Source organism: Erythrolamprus reginae, chromosome 9, assembly GCF_031021105.1.
Source record: "Erythrolamprus reginae isolate rEryReg1 chromosome 9, rEryReg1.hap1, whole genome shotgun sequence".
Lineage (NCBI taxonomy): Eukaryota > Metazoa > Chordata > Lepidosauria > Squamata > Dipsadidae > Erythrolamprus > Erythrolamprus reginae.
In genome coordinates, this window is record NC_091958.1 from 31,848,785 (window position 1) to 31,870,595 (window position 21,811).

At 47.9% G+C, this 21,811-nt stretch overlaps 1 protein-coding gene across 1 annotated transcript in view; it reads left to right on the forward strand.

Moving 5' to 3' along the window:
* MSS51 (MSS51 mitochondrial translational activator) overlaps positions 1-20,192 on the forward strand; it is a 73,842-nt gene extending 53,650 nt beyond the window's left edge. The window contains exons 5-7 of the mRNA XM_070761695.1: positions 677-1,240; positions 17,251-17,344; positions 19,955-20,192. Of these exons, the coding sequence (XP_070617796.1) occupies positions 677-1,240; positions 17,251-17,344; positions 19,955-20,192 (896 nt within the window). The remainder of the gene's footprint in view (positions 1-676; positions 1,241-17,250; positions 17,345-19,954) is intronic.
* The last annotated feature ends 1,619 nt before the right edge of the window (positions 20,193-21,811 follow it).

Consider the following 21,811-nt stretch of genomic DNA (forward strand, 5'->3'; position numbering starts at 1 on the left):
AGTGACAGGCATGGTTTTTTAAACTGTTTTAATTGTTTTTAATTGTTGGTTTTAAATAGTTTTAAATTTATTTTTAGGGGTTTTCTATAATTTATATAATGTTTTACTTTCTGGTTGTGAACCACCCAGAGCCTCTAGGGAGTTGAGTGACATCCAAATCCAAATCCAAATCCAAATCCAAATCCAAATTAATTTGTAGTTGAAGTTCTAGTCAGGCCTTCACATCATATGCTTGCAATCCCTTTTTTAGCCTCCCTATAGATCAGTGGTTCCCAACCTTTCTAATGCCACAACCCCTTAATACAGTTCCTCGTGTTGTGGTGACCCCCAACCATACGTCTAGCGCCAATTCTCCCAACAGAGCTTTAAGCTGATTGGCAGGAAGGTCAGAGGGACAACCCCACTGTCAACACCTGATTGTTCAGATTGTAAAAATATGTTCTGAGGTGCCAGAATAGAAGCTTTAGTTCCTAACACCATGGGAAATTTGTCTTTTTTCATGGTCTTAGGCGACCCCTGTGAAACGGTCCTTCAACCCCCAAAGGGGTCCCGACCCTCAAGTTGAGAACCACTGCTATAGATGCTTCATGCACTGATCTAGAGATTAGATATAATGGTCATCATGACCATTTTGGGAGTCTTAAGATTTTTCTGAATCCTTGTTGTCTCCCTGTAGGTGACATCCCTTTTCCCACAAGTGCGTGGACAAAAAGTATCCAGGATCTGCAAGGCTGGGAAGACTGGTTCTTCATGCAGGAACATCTGGATGAAAAGCTTAGCGCTATCAAAGCCGGACATTATATGAACATTCTCTGGGCCAATGCAGGCAAACCAAAACCCAACGAGGTGGCGCTGACGGAATCCATCAAGAGGGTGACCACAGATTTTGTCTCCCGGCCGGTCACCATTGGCCTTGGACTGAGCATGTTCCATCTGGATCCTTATGTCAAGCCCATCACGGTGCATGTGGTTGGAGCTTCCCACGTTGAGACTCTCAACACTCGGGTGACGGATTACAATGAGCTCTCCCAGATGTTCCCGAAGCATCAAGGAATCGAGGTGGTCATGGTGGGGGTGGATGTGGTAGATGGACCCATCATGAGACCTCCACTGGTGGCTTTTGGGCCTCGGCAAAGGGTCTACCTCAGCAGCTACAAGGACCTTTACCATAACTTCTGGGAATCACAGGTGGAAACTCATCAAGCAGCGCAACCAGATCTTGTGGTTGCTTTCCATGCAGGTATGAAGGTTTGTGGTGTTCTTCTTGTGTTCCTGGATTGCCTAGCCCCATGAGATTCAATGCAGTGAAACCAGGGAGGACCCAGAGCTCAGTATGATGGGAGAAGCTGATTTAGGTGAAGCCTCAGATCCGTAGAGCTCTGCACCATCGGGAAGCATAAGGTTGGAGTTCATAAATGCAACTTTGTATGGGCCTTCTAGTGACCCTGTAACCCCTTGTCACTGGGGTGGACTTGGTGCAACTGAATGGGGCTGAGTGTTTGCTGGCCAGGTGACTTTCCTGTCGCCAATGCAGAGTTCGCAGCTGATATTTACTCAGTGTAAATATCACGATAAAGAGCCATAGTGGCACAGTGGCTAGAGTGCAGTACTGCAGGCTACTTGCCAGATTGCTCCGGTGCAAGATTTGGCTTCTGCGCATGCGCAGCAAGTGACATCCTGTGAAGACACACGTGTGAGAGATATTTCAGTGATTTTTGCTGATTTTTTGCTTCCGTGCAAGCAAAAATATTGGCGGAAAATGCCAAAATCTCGCTCACTTGTGCGTCCTCACATGAGATTTTGCTTGCTGCACATGCGCAGAAGCCAAATCTTCTGCCAACTGTTGCAGGTGCACCCATTGGATGCGCACCTGCAACGGCCTCAAAAGGTGCACCAGTCCTTCGCTGATTGAGCTCCATTCAGTTGCCAAGACTCCACCCCACGAGGAGGTCTCTGCTCACGGTCACTCACGGCCTGATCGCCTAGAGGTTCGACCGCTGCAACGCTCTCTACATGGGGGGCCCATCTGAAGAGTGTGTGGAAACTGCAAATTGTGCAGAATGCAGCCACGTGAACGGACATGGGCCTGCCCAGACATGCCCGTGTCTCCCCAACACTCCGCGGTCTGCACTGGCTGCCGATCGGTTTCCAGACTCAATTCAAAGTGTTGGTTATGACCTAGAAAGCCCTACATGGGATCGGACCAGATTACTCGTGGGACTGCCTCCTGCTGCATAAATCCCAGTGGCCAGTCAGGTCCCACAGAGTCGGCCTTCTCTAGGTCCGGTCAAATAGACAATATCCGGTCAACCTGCTTAGGCAAGGGGTTGAATTCGATGGCCTTCATGGTCCCTTTCAACGCTAACAATAAATAAATAAATAAATAATTTTGCAGGGTCTTCTCTGTGGGGGCCCGGCCCTCTGGAATCAGCTCCCCCAGAGATTCGTACTGCCCCACTCTCCTTGCCTTCCGCAAGAGTCTTAAGATTCATTTATGTCGCTAGGATTGGGTTGATTAGAACTTAGACCCTGGTCAACAAACAATTATATGGTTGCTGTACAAATGGGGGTGATTCATTTTAATATAACTAGGGATTTTAGATAGTTATGTAATTTTAATTTACTTGGATCTAATCTTATTGTAACCTGTTATTTTTATATGTTGTAAGCCACCCCGAGTCTTTGGAGAGGGGCGGCATAGAAATCAATCAAACAAGCCAACAAACAAACAAAGGGGTCATTAAAAGAAGCTGCGGTTTTGCTGGAAACCATAAATAGATGCCAGTTTTTGGCAAAAAAAAATATATGTTGACTACAGAATGCTTTTAATCGGGGGTCTCCCACCTTGGCAACTTGAAGCCTGGCGGATTTCAACTCCAAAGATTTCCCAGTTCAGGGGGTGGGAAGCAGGGGGCATCCTGACCATTGGAGCTTCAAATTGAGTTCCGATGGTCTGTTTTAATTCCAAATGGTTGCTAAGTGACCATTGCCACCAGATGCCTCCTGCATTTTTGCTCCCTGCCTGGAAAGCTTCCTTAAAGAACTCAGAACAAAGGCAAAGATGACACGTGAGAGAGATGGAGAGAAAAGGGAGGAAACTTAATGCACCAGGCACCAGGTCTGCCACATTCCTCAGATGGGGCATCTATGGGTCAACATGTCAGCAGTTGTTATTTTGATCCGGCAACAGGAAAGTTGTTTGAAGTTGGAACCAGCCCCACCTAATTTTCTAATGAGAGTCAGTTTGCACTAGTAGTTAAGACTTGTGAGTTCAAGAGCCATGCAGTTTACAGAGTCAGCCTCTTTCCCCCAACAATCTGGCGCCTCATTTTACCCACCTCGGAAGGATGGAAGGCTGGGTCAACCTTGAGCATGGTGAGATTTGAATCACCGAACTGCAGCTAGCAGTCAGGTGGAGTGTCCTGCAGTACTGCATTAGAGTGCAGTACTGCAGGACGCTTCACATCGGCTCATGGGTTAATCACCAGGAGATTGTGAGCTCTAGTCCCACTTTAGCCATGAAAGCCAGCTGAGTGACTTGGAACCAATTACCAGGAGATTGTGCGTTCTAGTCCCACTTTAGACAGTTGGGTGACTTGGGGCCAATCACCAGGAGACTGTGCATTCTGGTCCTGCTTTAGGCATGAAAGGCACCAGGGGTCTGTGAGCTCTAGTCCCACCTTAGCCACAAAAACCAGCAGAGTGACTTTAGGCCAATGACTGGGAATTCTAGTTCTACCCTCAAATGTTGGCTGGGTGAGCCAATCACTTTCTCTCCGTCCAAACGATCTACCAGCATTGTTGTCGTGGGAAAAACAGGAAATGTATTGGCACATTCATAATGTTGTTCCACTGATTAATTGTTCTTTCTGTTGGGAACTCTGCCTACCCCAGGCCCTTGGGAAGGACTCAACAGGTGGGGGGGAAAGTCAGATCCAATCTTAATGCCTGACTGAATGTGTGAGTAATAATAAGGAAAGAGACCTTTTGTGAAACGGCCTCACCAGAGTCTACCCCAAAGGTTTCTCTTTTTCCTAAATCTCGATGGAAAAACCGAAAGCTGCTCAAAAGCAGGGGTGGGCTGCTGGGGGCTCGCAGGGGCTCGGGAGAACTTCTGGTAAGATTCTGTGCAGTTCAGAGAACCTCCCAAATCCCACTACTGGCTGGCCCAACCACTCCTCCCCTCCCCTCCCCTCCAGTGGAGAAGGCCTGCTGCTGGTGCGCTCCTGGTGGTGGGCGTGGGCACGCTGTGTCCAGCGCTGGAGTGTGCTCATCTGGGTGAGAGATTCGGCTCCCCGTGCAGGAGCAGAAGCGAAATCTCGCATGAGGATGCTCACACGCTTTGGGTGATTTTCTCCAATTTCTTCGCTCCTGGGAATGCACGGAAGCAAAAAAAAAGGGCAAAAATCATCACAATCTCACACGGGTGAGCAGCCTTGCATGAGATTTGGCTTCCTGCGCATGCATAGAAGTAAAATCTCGCCCAGGGTGCACATGTGTGCGCCGGTCATGCACAGTTGTGCGCATATCCTCAAATTTACTACCACTTGGTAGCATGGCTTACATCGGCAGCGGCCCCCTCTGCTCCCCTCCCAGGGAGTCCCCACATGGCTTGTTTTGGATGCAGGTGAGTTCAGGGAGGGTGTGCTCAAAAGCTCAGGGAGGGCAAAAAATGGGTCTACTGGAAGTTCGTGAAGACCAGAAACAGGTGTTTCTGGCCCTCAGAGGGCCTCTGGAGTATGGGAAGGCCATTTTTGCCTTCCCAGAGGCTCAAAAAAATCCTCCAGAGCCCAGGGAGGGCAAAAATGTGGTGCAGAAGGTCACCTAGGCCCAGTGATGGGCTCCTACGGGTCCGGTCAGGTATGCAGAACCAGTAGAAAAATTTTGAATTTTTTTTCTTTTTTTCCCTTCTGGGCTCTGGGTATATTTTTCCTATCGCAGTAAATGAGGTTGAATGTGTATAATTTTAGAAGAGCTGTGCTTTTGTGTTTGTGTATGTACATACACTAAAGTGACCAGATTTTAAGATTGGAAAAGAGGAACACCATTGAGCAGGAGGGAGAGAACCTAAAAAAAGTTTAGCCAAAAAAAATTAGCAAAAAAAAAAAATCTCTCGCTCTCTCTTCCTCCATCCCCCTTTCTCTATTTCTCTTCCTTCCTTCATTCCTCTTTCTTTCTCTCCCCCTTCCTTCCTCTTTCTTTTGCTCTCTTTTTCTCCCTCTTCCTTCCTCCATCTGTCTTTCTCTCCCCCTCCTTCCCTCCCTTTCTTTTTCTCTCTCTCTTCCTCCCATTCTATTTCTCTTTCTCTGTCACTCCCTTTTGTTCTCTCTCTTCCTCTCTTTTTCCTCTCTCTTTATCTCTCTTCCCTGCCCAATGGTTCCAGAGTGGAGGCGAAGGTGGGAGAGGAGGCGGAGGGGTGAAGCGAGTCCGAAGGCTCAATAGATGTTTCCCTTCTTCCACAGAGTCTCTGCCCAGCAGACCCCAACAGCCCCCTGACCCACCCTCCAAGTTCCTCCGCTGCTCTTTCACACACACTGCCTGGCTCAAGACCAACATAGGTCAGCTGTGGGTGTGGGTGTGAAATGGAAGGATGACCCCACCCCCAGTTTCACTGCCCCATTACTCACCCATGGAGCTGGCCTTCCTCTTTGGAGCAGGGTGGCTGCGAAGGAAAAGCAGCCAGCAGGGACCTGGACGGCCCTTAAGCTCCCCCTGGGTCGCAGGGCTGCAGCGCTGGAACACGACTGGGCCAGGCTGGGGGCGGGATGGGAGAAACGGGTGAGCAAAGACCCTGCACATCTGGCTGGAAGTAAGCACAGAGACCTCCGGCCAAGCTGGGTTAGGAGTGAGGAGGGCAAGGCAGCAGCAGAAAGTCCAGGGGCTGGTTAGGAGGAAAAAAAGCAGGACATATTTCAAAAGACGCAGGACAAATGATGAAAAGGCATGACTGTCCCACTGAAAGCGGGACGTCTGGTCACTTTAACATACACATACCGTTTATAGAGTGGATAATGTATACTTTTGCGTGCCTGCGTGTAATATGTATGTACACATATGGCATATATACATAGAATTAAAGAGTATATTTTGGATGTGCAGTAATAGTAAATAGAGAGGGAAATTGTATCTCTTTGAGGCGAGGAGAGGCCAGGCATCCTAATCCTTAATATGAGTGATGTCAAGTTGGCCACCTTAAAGCCAGTCACATGACCTTTAAGCCACCCCTCCAGTCACATGATCATCAAGCTGCTTCCACTTGGTCACGTGGCCAGAAAGCCACACCCACAAAATAAGCTACCGCCACAGTGTGGTAGTAAAAATTTTTTGCAGCCCTTCAGTGATTAGGACACACCTACCATGGCCACACCCACCCAGCAACTGGGCAGAGAACCCATCGCATTGAAGGCCAGACATTTTGCTCAGAAGTGGACCGTGTCTTTTGAGGGAAGACCAGCTCTTAAAGGACAGGATGCATTCAGGCTGCAGCCTTCATCTGCGAAGCCTCACTCACCCAGCCCTGGGAATCAAATGAGCCCTTGCAGAGCCTCGGAAGCCAGCTACCGGCAGATATATTGGCTACATTGAACCCATCTCCCAAAGCCATATTTATGAGCTGGGTTTGATTTGGACTCAGTGCAGTAGATGAGCCAAGCCAGTCACAGCTTAGCTATTCAGGATGAAGCAAGCTAGGACTTAACAGAAGGCGCAAACCTAGACAACATGCTTACTGGGATTTGTGGTCCTTTGCAGCGATACCATCTGTTAATTGGTCCGATTCTCTTGCCAAAGTAGCTCGGCTTGCAGATATATTTAGCCAGCATATTTAGCAGTCTGGAATTTCTCATCAGGTTCTTGTGATACCACTGATTTCTGCACTGACAGACACCTAAAAGGAGATGCGGCTTGTCAGCAACATTTCCCACCAGGCGGCCTCTGAGCCTTTTTGCAAAAACATGTAGCGGTGGCATTTCACGTTATTGTTATATAGTCCCAGCCAATAACGTGAAATGCCACCGCTACTCTCACCAAGAGGAACTCCCGATTCCAGAATAGCAGTATGCTGCCCCATCATGCTTTACAGCCCTCTCCCAGTGGTTTAGAGTCAGCCTATTTGCCACCCAAAATTTGGGTCCTCATTTTACCCACCTTGGACAGCTGAGTCAAACTTGGGCCAGTCAGGATTGAACAATTGGCAGAGTTGGCCTGCAATATAGTGTTCTAACCACTATGAAAGAAGGAAGGAAGGAAGGAAGGAAGGAGGGAGGGAGGGAGGGAGGAGGAAGAAAGGAAGGATACAAGGAAGAGCAGTAGCAATAGCATTGAGACTTATACCCCTTCACAGTGCTTTACAGCCCTCTCTAAGTAGTTTTACAGTCTATTGCCCCCAAATAATCTGAGTCCTCATTTTACCCATCTCGGAAGGATGGAAGGTTGAGTCCAACATGAGCTGGTCAGGATCGAACTCCAGACTAAGGAGTTCCCCACCATCCAGTTAGAATTGAAGAAGTTTCTTGGATGAGAAGCAAAACCTCTTCAAAGAAAAAGCACCCTTGGGACAACCATGATCTGGAGGACAGGGAATCTCCAAGTGGTAGGAGTTTCATCCCTGGAGGCTTTCGAGAAGAGATTGGACTGCCATTGGTCGGAAATGGTGTAGGGCAGTGATGGGAAACCTTTTTTCCCTCGGGTGCCAAAAGTGGGTGTGCACACAGTATTGCGCCTGCGGGAGTGCCCACACCCATAATTAAATGCCTGGGGAGGGTGAAAATTGCCTCCACTGCCCCCCCCCCCCCCGAAGGCCCTATGGAAGCCAGAAACAGCCCATTTCCCAACTTCTGGTGGCCTAGTAGGCCCATTTTTCACCCACCTCAGGCTCTAGAGGCTAAAATGCCTTCTCCCATCCCCCTGGAGGTCCTTTGGAAGCAAAAAATGTCCTCCCAGAGCCTCTACATGAGCTAAACATCAGCTGGCCGGTGAGCACATGCACGGTGGAGCTGAGCGAGGGCAACGGCTCACATGCTCGCAGCTATGGCTCCGCATGCCCCGTGTGTCATAGGTGCACCATCTCTGGTGTAGGGTCTCCTGCTTGAGCGGGGGGTGGGTGGGTTGGGCTAGTGCAGGGGTCTCCAGCCTTGAAAACTTTAAGACTTCCTTGGGCCCTCAGCATTGGCTGAGGAGTTCTGGGACTTGAAGATCACAAGTCTTAAAAGTTGCTAAGGTTGGAAACCCCTGGACTAGATGGCTTAAAAGCAGGGGTGGGTTGCAGATCCTTTTGTTACCGGCTCGCTCAGGGTTGTGCCGGGCACGCATGCGCAGAAGCAAAATCCAAGATGGTGTTGCCCATGGAGACACCGACAGAACGGGCTCTGTGATATCATCGCCAAATTACTAACAGTTGTAAATAACTGGTTAGAACCGGCAGGAGCCCACCTCTGCTTGAAAGGTCCCTTCCAGCTCAATTGGTAGACTTTGGACAGAATTAATCTGCCATGCTGCACTCTAACCACTGTGCCACCACAGCTGTCATATGGAATATTTCAGCAGAATATTTAGTGGACCTCAACTCAACCTGAAGGGTGAAATTTGCTCTCCTCTCCTGCCTTATTGGAGGCCGAGCTGTTGCCAGACAGCTGTTGGCCATCCATCAGCATGGTAGGATTAAGACCCAAAGGGTCACAGGATTAAGAGCTATGCTACAAATCTTTTTACATACAATGAGGCTAATCAGCTTTCACTAACTACTGAAGCCAGAGGCAGCTGCAAGATGATACAAAGCCCTTGAAGCTCAGGTGGTTCTTGGTGTCTCAAGTAACAGGAGTCTTACAAATGTTCAAATATACACTGCTCAGAAAAATAAAGGGAACCCTCAAAGAACACATCCTAGATCTGAATGAATGAAATATTCTCCTTGAATACTTTGTTCTTTACATAGTTGAATGTGCTGACAGCATGTGAATTTGATTGTCAATCAGTGTTGCTTCCTAAGTGGACAGTGTGACTTCATAGAAGTTTGATTTACTTTGAGTTATATTGTGAGCAGTGTATTTCAACCAGAATAGAGAATAGAGCTGGAAGGCATCTTGGAGATCTTCTGGTCCAATCCCCTGCTTAAGCAGACCCTATACCAGTGGTGGCGAACCTATGGCACGCATGCCACAGGTGGCACATGGAGCCATACTGGAGGGCATGTGAGACTTTGCCCTGCGTCAGCTCCAGTGTGCATGCATGCACTGGCCAGCTGATTTGGGGCCTTGGGAAGGGCCGTTTCTCCCTCCAGATTTATTTATTTATTTATTATTTAGATTTGTATGCCGCCCCTCTCCGCGGACTCGGGGCGGCTCACAACAAGGCCTAAACAAATCGTAACAAATCGATGCTTCAGGAAAGCTTCCCTGAAGCCCCAGAGGCAAAAAAAATGACCCAACAGACAAACTGGAAGTTTGGGGAAATGCACTTCCACTTTACTGTTGTGTCCCAAATTTCCAGTTTGTCAGTTGGGTCATTTTTTAATATTTAATAAGGCCTGTGCATGTGTGTGTGTGGGGTGTGTGTGTGTGCACATGCTAGCACACCCACACCCATTTGGGCACATGAACCAAAAAAGGTTCACCATCCCTGCCCTGTGACATTTGTCCAGACAAACGACTGCCCAGTCTCTCTTCTTAAAAACCTCCAGTGATGGAGCACTCACAACTTGTGATGGCAAGGTATTCTCCCAGCGATTGTCCCCACTGTTCCTTAGTTCCAGGTTGCTTGCCTCCTTTTTTAGTTTCTTTCCATTGCAGGGGTGAAGAGTGGGGGGGGGGGAATGGGGATTTTGCAGTTTCCTTCCCCTGCCACACCCAAAAAAGCCACACCCACAGAACCAGTAGTAAAAAAAATGGATTTCACCACTGATCCATTGTTTTTTGACCTAATTTTGTTCCTGGTTGCTTCCTCGTTCTTCAGCCAAACTCCAGTCCATGAAGGGTGTTTGGTTGTGAGGATGCTGTTACAAATGTTAGTTGTAGAGTTGCTTTTTTAACCTTAGTGCTCTTTAAAATAGGGATATTCCAACTATGGTAGGCATCAGATAGAATTGCTCATGGATGTCTTGAGAGAAACCATTATGATGCCAAGTGCAACCACTGCTTAGATGATGATATCATAATGCGCATGACATCACTTCTCCTTACAGGTGTCCAGACAGCTGGACCCAGCTTGCATCACCAATGTGTTGAGTTACAATCCATGACATTTGGTACAATGGCTATGCTAAATGAGGATAATTAGTATTGCCCAGAATCATGTATTTGAAATAGGCAACTATAGGAATCAATGGCCTGGTGGAAAGTAAGTGGGCACCTAGAGAGAGAGGATTCTTATTCTAATTTATTTATTATTTATTTATTTATTCATTTATTCATTCATTCATTCATTCATTCATTCATTTATTTGGTTTTTATGCCGCCCTTCTCCTTAGGCTCAGGGTGGCTTACGACATGTTAGCAATAGCACTTTTTAACAGAGCCAGCCTATTGCCCCCACAATCCGGTTCCTCATTTTACCCACCTCAGAAAGATGGAAGTGTGAGTCAACCTTGAGCTGGTGATGAGATTTGAACCACTGACCTGCTGATCTAGCAGTCAGGTTTAGTGGCCTGCAGTAATGCACTCTACCTGCTGCTCCACCTTGGCTCTAATCCTGGTCCACCCATTAGGAGCAAAGAAAAGCAACAGCCGGCTGACTATAAGATTGGCCTCTCACTTAAACCTCTTGGAAAAGGATGATAGAATAGACTAACATGATGTAACATGAGTAATGATATTAAGCTATACATTTCCACACTGTGTCCATTCAGTGAAGCAGTGGAAATGATGTGCTGGTGTCTGGAGGCTGTTAGAGTCTGTATGAGTGTTAACAGACTCAGACACAACCCTGACAAGATGGAGTTGTGGATTCTGCCTCCCAAGGACACTTCCATCTGTCCGTCCATTACTTGGGGGGGATTCTGACCCCCTCAGAGAGGGTACGCAACTTGGGCATCCTCCTCGATCCACAGCTAACTTTGGGCCATCATCTTTCGGCTGTAGCGAGGGGGGGCCTTTGCGGGTTCTTAAGTAGAAAATGGTTCTTAAGTAGAGGCAAAAAAATCTTGAACACCCGGTTCTTATCTAGAAAAGTTCTTAAGTAGCCGTTCTTAGGCAGAGGTACCACTGTATTGGAAAATTAGATGGTGTGACAAAGATGGCTTTATGGGAACATCGTACCTCTGCAGAACAGAAGCAGGGGGAGATTATATGCATTTAACTGATACTGAGACCTGGGCACCTTCACTTCATGCCTTGTAGAGTTGTGCTGCGGCTGGGCGCCACAGACAGGCATCGAGTCTGCGGAGAGGGGCGGCATACAAATCTAAATAATAAATAAATAAATAAATAAATAAATCTCTGGTTGGGTTCACAATGAGTGTGAAGGAAAGTTCAGCTTCCATACTTCAGTGGTTCAAAACACAAATGTTGAACCCCGAGATCCAAATCAGGCTATATAAAGCTAGGAAAACTGATCAGGGATGACTCTTCTTTCAAGATATTCTCCTTTGGAGCCTTGATTTCTCAGGGGTGATGGTGACGCATTCTTTGAGTCTCCCTTGCTCAATCGGCCCATGAGCCACACCATAAATAATCACTAAGATTCTTTTCCCGAGCTCTGAAAGACAACCTGTACAACCTCAGTTCTTTAGTCATTCTGCAGAGCGTCTCTATCTTTCTTGAATTCTCTGGCATAGCGAAGTGGTTTCTTTGCAGGAACAAGGTGTACTTTTGATCGTCTCTTTCTGTAACATTCCACTGCCATGAAGCCCTCTGGGCCACAGAAGGCTTTTCTAAATATACAACTGCTGTGTTGCATCCCTCAAACGTCTAGAATGCCAGAGAAGTTTTAGCAAACTGCTAAAACTTTCCTACCTGGCTAGCCTAGCGATGTCTCTGAATCAGTGCTTCTCAATTATTTTGTTACGCCACCTTTAGGAAGAAGTAAACATTTCACACACACACACACCAACTCTCCAATCTGGGCCCCAATGGAATTTTAGTGTTAATATTTATTACGGTATATTACTTATTATAGGCTGCAAGCAAACTATTGGCTGGGGAAGGCTGCTCTGCCCACTTACCTCTCAACTCAGTGGAGCCTGTTTTCAGTTAGGCAGGCATAGGCTCCCATGATTAGGGCCCTCTTTTGACACAGGGCCAGGCCAGCATAATCAAGCCGGTGTTTTGGAGTTACTGGCCTGCCCCATAAGCGCCACTTCTGCTAGGCACTCCCAGCGAATGGTGTGGAAGGAGGCTTTAGGGTGCCGTTCGAAGCTTTTGCCCAGTTGCAGAGCATGCTTCTCCTCTTCCAGCAGCAGGTTTGCCACACCATTCATGGCTACCCTAGTGCCTGCCAAGAACAACGAGAACCCATGCAGCCCCTCCTTACCCCTTCTGGCTGCCTTCTCTTCTGGGTTCGGAGCACCGTACAACTGGGAAAACATTCCCTGTCAGGGGAATTGATCGAGAGGGACCATGCATATTCCCCGGGGTCACACCTGCCCCCCAACATTGGTCTGCACCCCCTGGCGGGCCCTGCCCCACTATTTGAGAAGGACTCTCCTAAGCTGAGTCCAGAACCCACCCCTGGGCATGTCCCGCAGTTCTAATGTGCAAGGGTGTTTCTGACAGCTGCAGAAATCTAGATTCTTGTGATTCTCCTGGGTGTGTTCCAGACATTGTCGCCTCAAGAGCCAAGCTCCTATTTGAATGTGCAAAGGATAGAAACTCCTGCCACCTTTCCCAGTTAGCAAGGAAGGGATTCCAGCCTCATGTTCCCCTCCTATCTTACGAGGCTGGCCTTTTCCTCTGGCAAAAGGGAGAAATCTTTTCCTATCATGTCCCCAGGCTGAATGTCAGGGGAGAACATATACGGAGAACCCAGTACAATGTTCACCTGTGCCCTTGTCTCAAGTTCAGACTGTCAAAGAACCAAAAGTTCATAGAAGAGCAACTAAGATGATCAAAAGCAGGAGACTTCACACATGAAGGACAGCTGCAAGATTTGGGCCTGGCTAGCCTAAAAAACGATGAACTCTGGTGCTGGAGAAGACTCCTGCGAGTCCCTTGGACTGCAAGGCGATCCAACCAGCTAGTCCTTGAGGAGATTCACCCTGACTGCTCTTTAGAAGGCCAGATCCTGCAGAGGAATCTCAAAGACTTTGGCCACCTAATGAGAAGGACGGACTCACTGGAGAAGAGCCTGATGCTGGGAAAGATTGAGGGCAAAAGAAGGAGGGGACAACAGAGAACGAGGTGGCTGGATGGAGTCCCCTGAAGCAGTCGGCATGAGCTTAAATGGACTCTGGGGGATGGAAGAGGACAGGAAGGCCTGGAGGAACGTTGTCCCTGGGGTTGCAATGGGTCAGACCTGACTTTGCAGCCAACAAGAAAAGAAAAGTCTAAAGAAAAGAAGAATTAGGAGAGACATGATAGCAGCATCCCAGTATCTGAGGGCTGCCGCAAAGAAGACGGGCTCAAATTATTCTCCAAAGCACCTGAAGGGCAGGACAAGTAACAATGGATGGAAACTAATCAAGGAGAGAAGCAACTTGGAATGAAACAGAAACATTTTAACAGTGAGGACAATTAGCCAGTGGAACAGCTTGCCTCCAGAAATCATGGGTGCTCCATCACTAGAGGTTTTTAAGAAGAGACTGGACTAGAAGACCTCAAAGGTCTCTTCCAACTCACTCACTCACTCAATCATTCAATAAGATGATAAAACCTTTCATGTCACACAATATTCCGCAGTTAAGGCAACTTTAAGACAATTCTGGGAGCTGAAGGTCCAGATTGGTTGGAGAATTGTGAGAGTTGAACTCCACCCATTGTATAATTGCCAAGTTTGGAAAACACTGGTCTGTTTGAACATTTTCTGACAGATCAATCCCACCCAGACAATGAGTATCTTATGAAGAAACATTTCTCTTGATGTTTTAGTCTTTTAGGTGAAGGCAGACATAAGCGCACTAGAGTGCCTTCCGTCCCTTATCCTATAGTCTTGCCTATATCTTGTATTTCTTCTCTACTATATCCTCTATAACCTTCATTGTGTATTATTGTGTATTGGAATGAATGAATGAATGAATGAATGAATGAATGAATGAATGAATAAATAAGTAAATAAATAAATTTTCCACATTGATATAAGGGGTTAATTAACTGGATATACTTCTTTTCTGATCAAGCCAGTCTTGAGTAGTTCAGCTTTGAGAAAATATGTTGCCTTTATAATTGAGTCAAGACCTTAACAGTTTGTGCTTGCCATGCCACAAAATGTGGTTGAAGAGGGATGCGAAGGCAAAGCTGAGCTGATAGAAAGGATAACGGAGGAGTGAAATCCAGCAGGTTCTAACAGGTTCTGGAGAACCGGTAGTGGAAATTTGGAGTATTTTGGAGAACCGGCAAATACCATCTTTGGCTGGCCCCAGAGTGAGGAGGGAATGGAGATTTTGCAATATCCTTCCCCTGAAGGGGGGGATGGGGATTTTGCAGTATCCTTCCCCTGGAGTGGGGAGGGAATGGGGATTTTGCAGTATCCTTCCCCTGGAGTGGGGAGGGAATGGGGATTTTGCAGTATCTTTCCCCTGGAGTGGGCAGGGAATGGGGATTTTGCAGTATCCTTCCCCTGGAGTGGGGGGGATGGGGATTTTGCAGTATCCTTCCCCTGGTGTGGGGAGGGAATGGGGATTTTGCAGTATCCTTCCCCTGGAGTGGGGAGGGAATGGGGATTTTGCAGTATCCTTCCCCTGGAGTGGGAAGGGAATGGAGATTTTGCAGTATCCTTCCCCTGGAGTGGGGAGGGAATGGGGATTTTGCAGTATCCTTCCCCTGGAGTGGGGGGGGGGAATGGGGATTTTGCAGTATCCCTCCCCTGGAGTGGGGAGGGGATGGGAATTTTGCAGTATCCTTCCCCTGGAGTGGGGAGGGAATGGGGATTTTGCAGTATCATTCCCCTGGAGTGGGGAGGGAATGGGGATTTTATTTATTTATTTATTTATTTATTTAGATTTGTATGCCGCCCCTCTCCGCAGACTCGGGGCGAAGTATCCTTCCCTGGAGTGTGGAGGGAATGGAGATTTTGCAGTATCCTTCCCCTGGAGTGGGAAGGGAATGGGGATTTTGCAGTATCTTTGCCCTGGAGTGGGGAAGGAATGGGGATTTTGCAGTATCCTTCCCCTGGAGTGGGAAGGGAATGGGGATTTTGCAGTATCCTTCCCCTGGAGTGGGGAGGGAATGGGGATTTTGCAGTATCCTTCCCCTGGAGTGGGGGGGGGGAAATGGGGATTTTGCAGTATCCTTCCCCTGGAGTGGGGAGGGAATGGGGATTTTGCAGTATCCTTCCCCTGGAGTGGGGAGGGAATGGGGATTTTGCAGTATCATTCCCCTAGAGTGTGGAGGGAATGGGGATTTTGCGGTATCCTTCCCCTGGAGTGGGGAGGGAATGGGGATTTTGCAGTATCTTTGCCCTGGAGTGGGGAAGGAATGGGGATTTTGCAGTATCCCTCCCCTGGAGTGGGAAGGGAATGGGGATTTTGCAGTATCCTTTCCCTGGAGTGGGGAGGGAATGGGGATTTTGCAGTATCCTTCCCCTGGAGTGGGAAGGGAATGGGGATTTTGCAGTATCCTTCCCCTGGAGTGGGGAGGGAATGGGGATTTTGCAGTATCCTTCCCCTGGAGTGGGAGGGGATGGGGATTTTGCAGTATCCTTCCCTTGGTGTGGGGAGGGAATGGGGATTTTGCAGAATCCTTCTCCTGGAGTGGGGAGGGAATGGGGATTTTGCAGTATCCTTCCCCTGGAATGGGGAGGGAATGGGGATTTTGCAGTATCATTCCCCTGGAGTGTGGAGGGAATGGAGATTTTGCAGTATCCTTCTCCTGGAGTGGGGAGGGAATGGAGATTTTGCAGTATCCTTCCCCTGGAGTGGGGAGGGAATGGGGATTTTGCAGTATCTTTGCCCTGGAGTGGGGAAGGAATGGGGATTTTGCAGTTTCCTTCCCCTGGAGTGGGAAGGGAATAGGGATTTTGCAGTATCCTTCCCCTGGAGTGGGAAGGGAATGGGGATTTTGCAGTATCCTTCCTTTGGAGTGGGGAGGGAATGGGGATTTTGCAGTATCCTTCCCCTGGAGTGGGGAGGGAATGGGGATTTTGCACTATCCTTCCCCTGGAGTGGGGAGGGAATGGAGATTTTGCAGTATCCTTCCCCTGGAGTGGGGAGGGAATGGAGATTTTCAATATCCTTCCCCTGGAGTGGGGTAGGAATGGGGAGTTTGCAGTATCCTTCCCCTGGAGTGGGGAGGGAATGGGGAGTTTGCACTATCCTTCCCCTGGAGTGGGGAGGGAATGGAGATTTTGCAGTATCCTTCCCCTGGAGTGGGGAGGGAATGGAGATTTTCAATATCCTTCCCCTGGAGTGGGGTAGGAATGGAGATTTTCAATATCCTCCCCCTGGAGGGGGGAAGGAATGGGGATTTTGCAGTATCCTTCCCCTGCCACGCCTACCAAGCCACACTCTCAGAACCAGTAGTAAAAAACAATTGATTTCACCACTGGGATAACCTGCTTCCCACCCTGTTCTATGAAAGTAGAGAAGGAGAGCTTGTCATGCCTTCATTGGACAAGGAAAAGAGAATTAAGCTGCACTGGGAGGACATTTGGAAGGATTGAAGAGAAATCCTGAATATATGTAGAAGAGTAAGGAGTTAGTAGGTATCTAAAAGAGAAAGGGTCAAAATAAAGTAAGGGCAAAAAAGCAAGAAAAATAGTAAGAAAGGAATAGGGGGCCTTAAAAAAATAAGATATGAGAAAATGTAAATAAAAATAAATATCAGATTTTCATTGTATAAGATGCACCTTTTTACCACCTAAAAGGGTGAGAATTTGGGTGCATCTTATACACTGAATGTAGCCCCACCCATTTTTGTCTCCAAACACTAAAGTGCATCTTATATTCAAAAAAAATACAGTAAGTAAATGATGAGGACAACTTTGGCGGAGATAAGAGATAACCATTATCATGGTGAACAGAGAGTAAGTACACAAATCCAGAAACAAAAAACTTTCCTGACCTGGTAACCTTTAGGTGTGTAGGACCTCAATGCCCATAATTCTGAGCTCATCCATCTAGGGGGTTTAACGGAAGAAGCCCATGCTTTGTCTCCTCTTATTTTACAGGGTTTCATGCTTGTCCTGATCTGATGGCAAGTTGGCTTCCCACGTTGCTACTTCTGCGAGATTACAAGATCCCTTCTTTATTCACTATGTACAGGTAAAGCTCTCTTTTCTGGTCGGGATCGGTGGTGACCAGAAGAAACTCAGACCTTGATCCACTATTGGAGAAATGTGGGGACAGCTTCCTTCTTTGCCTAAGCTGCAGCTGCAGAATCCATGAGCTTCTGAAGCCAGCAGTCAGAGTATAGGGTTCATCTAAGACAGTGGTTCTCAGCCTTAATACAGTGACCCCCAACCATAACTGTTGTGGTTGGCTCTGGGCCAGCTTCTGCTCCAAGGACTATGGGGGTGGATGTGGGTGAATCCTCCCAATGTCAGAGGCCAGTTTTGTTGCCGACAGCTTCCGACAGCGAAGCTTCTGTAGAAGATAGTGAAAGTGAAATGGGATCCCCAGAAGAGGTAATTACAGGCAGCCCATTAGAGAGTTGTCCCGTGAGTGATTCATCATCATTATCATCAGTGGATTCAGAAGGGGAGACATTCATTGATGTGCACAGATGCAGGGCAATGTCAAGAAAAGAGCAACTGCGGAAATACTACAGGAAATAAGGGAAATCACCTGTGGCTGGGAGTAATTAGGCTAATGGGGCTGCTGTTAAATTGCCAGTGTTCTTGCCTTTGGGCATGGAAGTTTATCCTTTCGATGAAGGAGAGAAGAGTGGTCTTAGGCAACCCTTGTGAAATGGTCCTTCGACCCCCAAAGGGGTCCTGACCTCCAGTTTGAGAATCACGGATCTAAGAAAAGCATGTCCAGTCTTGGCAACTTTAAGACTTGTGGATTTCAGCTCTCAGAAAGCCCCAACCCAGTGGGAATTCTGAGTATCGAAGTCCAGAGGCTGGACATTCGCGATCTAAAGAGATGACTTCCCAGACTGCCATGGAATCCATGGGGCATAGAGTCTTTGCCTTTATCTGCTCCCTGGTTGTGGTTCTTTTGTCCCACCAGAGGTCTACCCTGCATGATAACGATGTTTTGGGTTACAGGATGGCAGGCAGAAGAACAACAAGGACTGCAGAGCAGGGGTGTCAAACTCAACTTCATTGAGGGCCGTATCAGCATTGTGTTTGATCTCAGGGGGCTGGGATGGGGGTGGCAAGCTCAATGTCACATGTGTTGGGGGCATCTTTGGAGGCCCTGCTGAGGCAGGAATTCTGAGGGCCTAAACCAGAGTTGAATTCCTCCCAGTTTGAACCAGTTCACCCAAACTGGTAGTGACCTACTGGTTACATCCAGATGATTTCACTGAACCAGATCTGTTGGTGCTGGTCCATGGATGCCGCCATCTTTTAATTTTTTTTTTTTTAAAAATAATTTTAATTTATTTTTTTCTTTCCTTTTTTCGGGCTTTGGGCCTTTGGGGGATTTTTCATTACTGCACATCCATGCATGCACCCACGAGGCCTGCCCATTTGGTGTGGGAGGGAGCACACCAGTAGCAAGCTAAGTTGGAACCCACCCCTGGCCTAAACCATAATGCTTGAAAAAGCCCGCCCAAATATGAATGTTTCAAATTTCCCTTCAAAACAGTTGGGAGTTAATGGGGTCATCTAAAGGTCAGTTTCACTTTAGCTGGGCTTAACACAACTATATATACAGTGATCCCCCGGGTATTGCGATCCCGATCATTGCGAAACGGCTATATGGCAATTTTTCAACCCGGAAGTAAAAACACCATCTGCGCATGCGTGCCCTTTTTTCTATGGGCACGCATGCGTAGATGGCGCCGGGCAGATCAGCTGCTGGGCGGCTTCCCTGGGTCTTCCCCCTCTTGCTGGCGGGAGGGCGAGCGGCGGGCATCAGCGAGGAGTTTGCGTGGGCGGCAGGGAAACCCCAGCGCCGCTTCCCAGCTGAGTCCTGAAGCCAAACGCGGACGTTCGCTTCAGGACTCAGCTGGGAAGCGGCGCGAGCGAACGGCGTGGGCGGGCGAAGGGCGGGCGAGCGGCAGCGAGGAGTTTGCGTGGGCGGTGGGGAAACCCCAGCGCCGCTTCCCAGCTGAGTCCTGAAGCCAAACGCGGAAGTTCGCTTCAGGACTCAGCTGGGAAGCGGCGCGAGCGAACGCCGTGGGCGGGCAAAGGGCGGGCGAGCGGCAGCGAGGAGTTTGCGTGGGTGGTGGGGAAACCCCAGCGCCGCTTCTCAGCTGAGTCCCGAAGCCAAACGCGGAAGTTCGCCTTTGCCTTCTGGCTTCAGGACTCAGCTGGGAAGCGGCGCGAGCGAACGGCGTGGGCGGGCGAAGGGTGGGCGCGCGGCGGGCGCGCGGGCAGGCAGGCGGCGGACAAGCGGCGGGTGGACAAGACAAGCGGCGAGCGCGGCAGCAGTGAGGAGTTTGCGTGGGCGGCGAGGAAACCCCAATCTTCGGCTCCTCGCTGCTGCGGCGGAAGTAAAAACACCATCTGCGCATGCGCAGATGGTGTTTTTACTTCCGCAGCGCTACTTCGCGAAAAACCGATCATTGCGAGGGGTCCTGGAACGGGATACATAACATAACAGTATCAGGCCATAATTTCAAGTAGAACTGGAACAATTTTTGTTTGCTAGACCAATAACTAACACTTACATAACAGTATCAGGCCATAATTTCAAGTAGAACTGGAGCAATTTTTGTTTGCTAGACCAATAACTAACACTTCCCTTGTTTCTTTCTTTTAGTGAACAGGAGCTGAAACATTCCCTCAGAATCTTGATGGAGCTGGAGACTCAGATCATAAGCTATGGAGCCAACCCCTTTGCCTCCCTCAAACCAGAGCAAGCCCATTCAAACCCCAACAAGCCACCTGTCTATGCCAACTCCCACTACCTCACCTTCCATGATCTTGGTGGTCCTCCAGAAGAACATGACATAGGAGAACTGGAGGGGGAAGAGGAAGACAGATCTCAGCAAGCTTAGAATTGAACGACCTAGCTGGCAGTGGTACCTTCACATCTGGTTTGTCACACAACAAGCTAAGAGCTCAGGAATGCAAGAATCCAGACGATAGCAAAGGTTGTCCTTTCTGCTTGCAGCTAAAGATCCCAGGCTATTATTAGCAGCTGTCTAGACTAGGTCCTATCAGTTTGTAGACAAAGCACATTGACTCACCTTTATCTTCTGTGGAAATGTCTCCCAATTTAGAATACGTAAATCAGCTAACTTGCGACCTTCCGGATATGTTGATACTAGGATTTCCAACATTCCCAGCCACAGGCAATGCCAGCTTAGAGTTCTGGGAGCTGCTATCTCCAACATGGTTGGAGGATTGGAGATGAGGGCCACTTTGGTGTGATGGTTAAAGGCAGGGATTGGAAGCCAGGGGACTGAATTTTAGTCCTATTTTAGGCATGAAAGTTAGAATAAGAGAGTTGGAGGAGTCCTTAGAATAGAATAGAAGAATAGAATTTTATTGGCCAAGTGTGATTGGACACACAAGGAATTTGTCTTGGTGCATATGAAATCAGAGTACATAAAAGAAAAAGATACATTTGTAAAGAATCATGTGGTACAACACTTAATGATTGTCATAGGGGTCAACTAAGCAATGAAGAAACAATTAATATTAATAAAAATCTTAGGATACAAGCAACAAGTTACAGTCATACAGTTCTAGGTGGGAGGAAAAGGATGATAGGAATAATGAGCATTCAATACCATCGTACCGGACATTCTCTTAACCAAACTAAATCAGCTAGTGGTACCTGAACACACTTGTAAGTGGATCACAAGCTTCCTAACAGAAAGGAAGCAGCAGGTGAAGCTAGGAAAAATCACATCAGATACATGTACAATTACCACAGGTGCCCACCAAGGCTGTGTACTCTCACCACTTCTCTCTATGCACTAATGACTGCATCTCAAACGATCCATCTGTTAAAGTACTGAAGTTTGCAGATGATACATCAGTGATTGGACTCATTCGAGACAATGATGAATCCGCATACAGACGGGAAGTTGAACAATTATCCTTGTGGTGTGACCAGATCAATCTATAACTGAACACACTCAAAACCATAGAAATGGTGGTAGACTTTAGGAGAAACCCTTCCACCCTTCCACCTCTCACAATACTAGACAACACAGTATCAACAGTAGAGACCTTCAAATTTCTAGGTTCTATCATATCTCAAGACCTAAAATGGTCACCTAACCTCAAAAACATCATCAAAAAAGCACAACAAAGAATGTTCTTTCTGCGCCAGCTCAGGAAGCTCAAACTGCCCAAGGAGCTGCTGATACAGTTCTACAGAGGAATCATTGAGTCTGTCATCTGCACCTCTATAACTGTCTGGTTTGGTGCTGCAACCCAACAGGACCGACACAGACTTCAGAGGACAACCAGAACTGCAGAAAAAGCAATTGCTGCCAACCTGCCTTCCATTGAGGACCTGTATACTGCATGAGTCAAAAAGAGGGCGGGGAAAATATTTACTGACCCCTCACATCCTGGACACAAACTGTTTCAACTCCTACCCTCAAAACATCGCTACAGAGCACTGCACACCAAGACAACTAGACACAAGAACAGTTTTTTT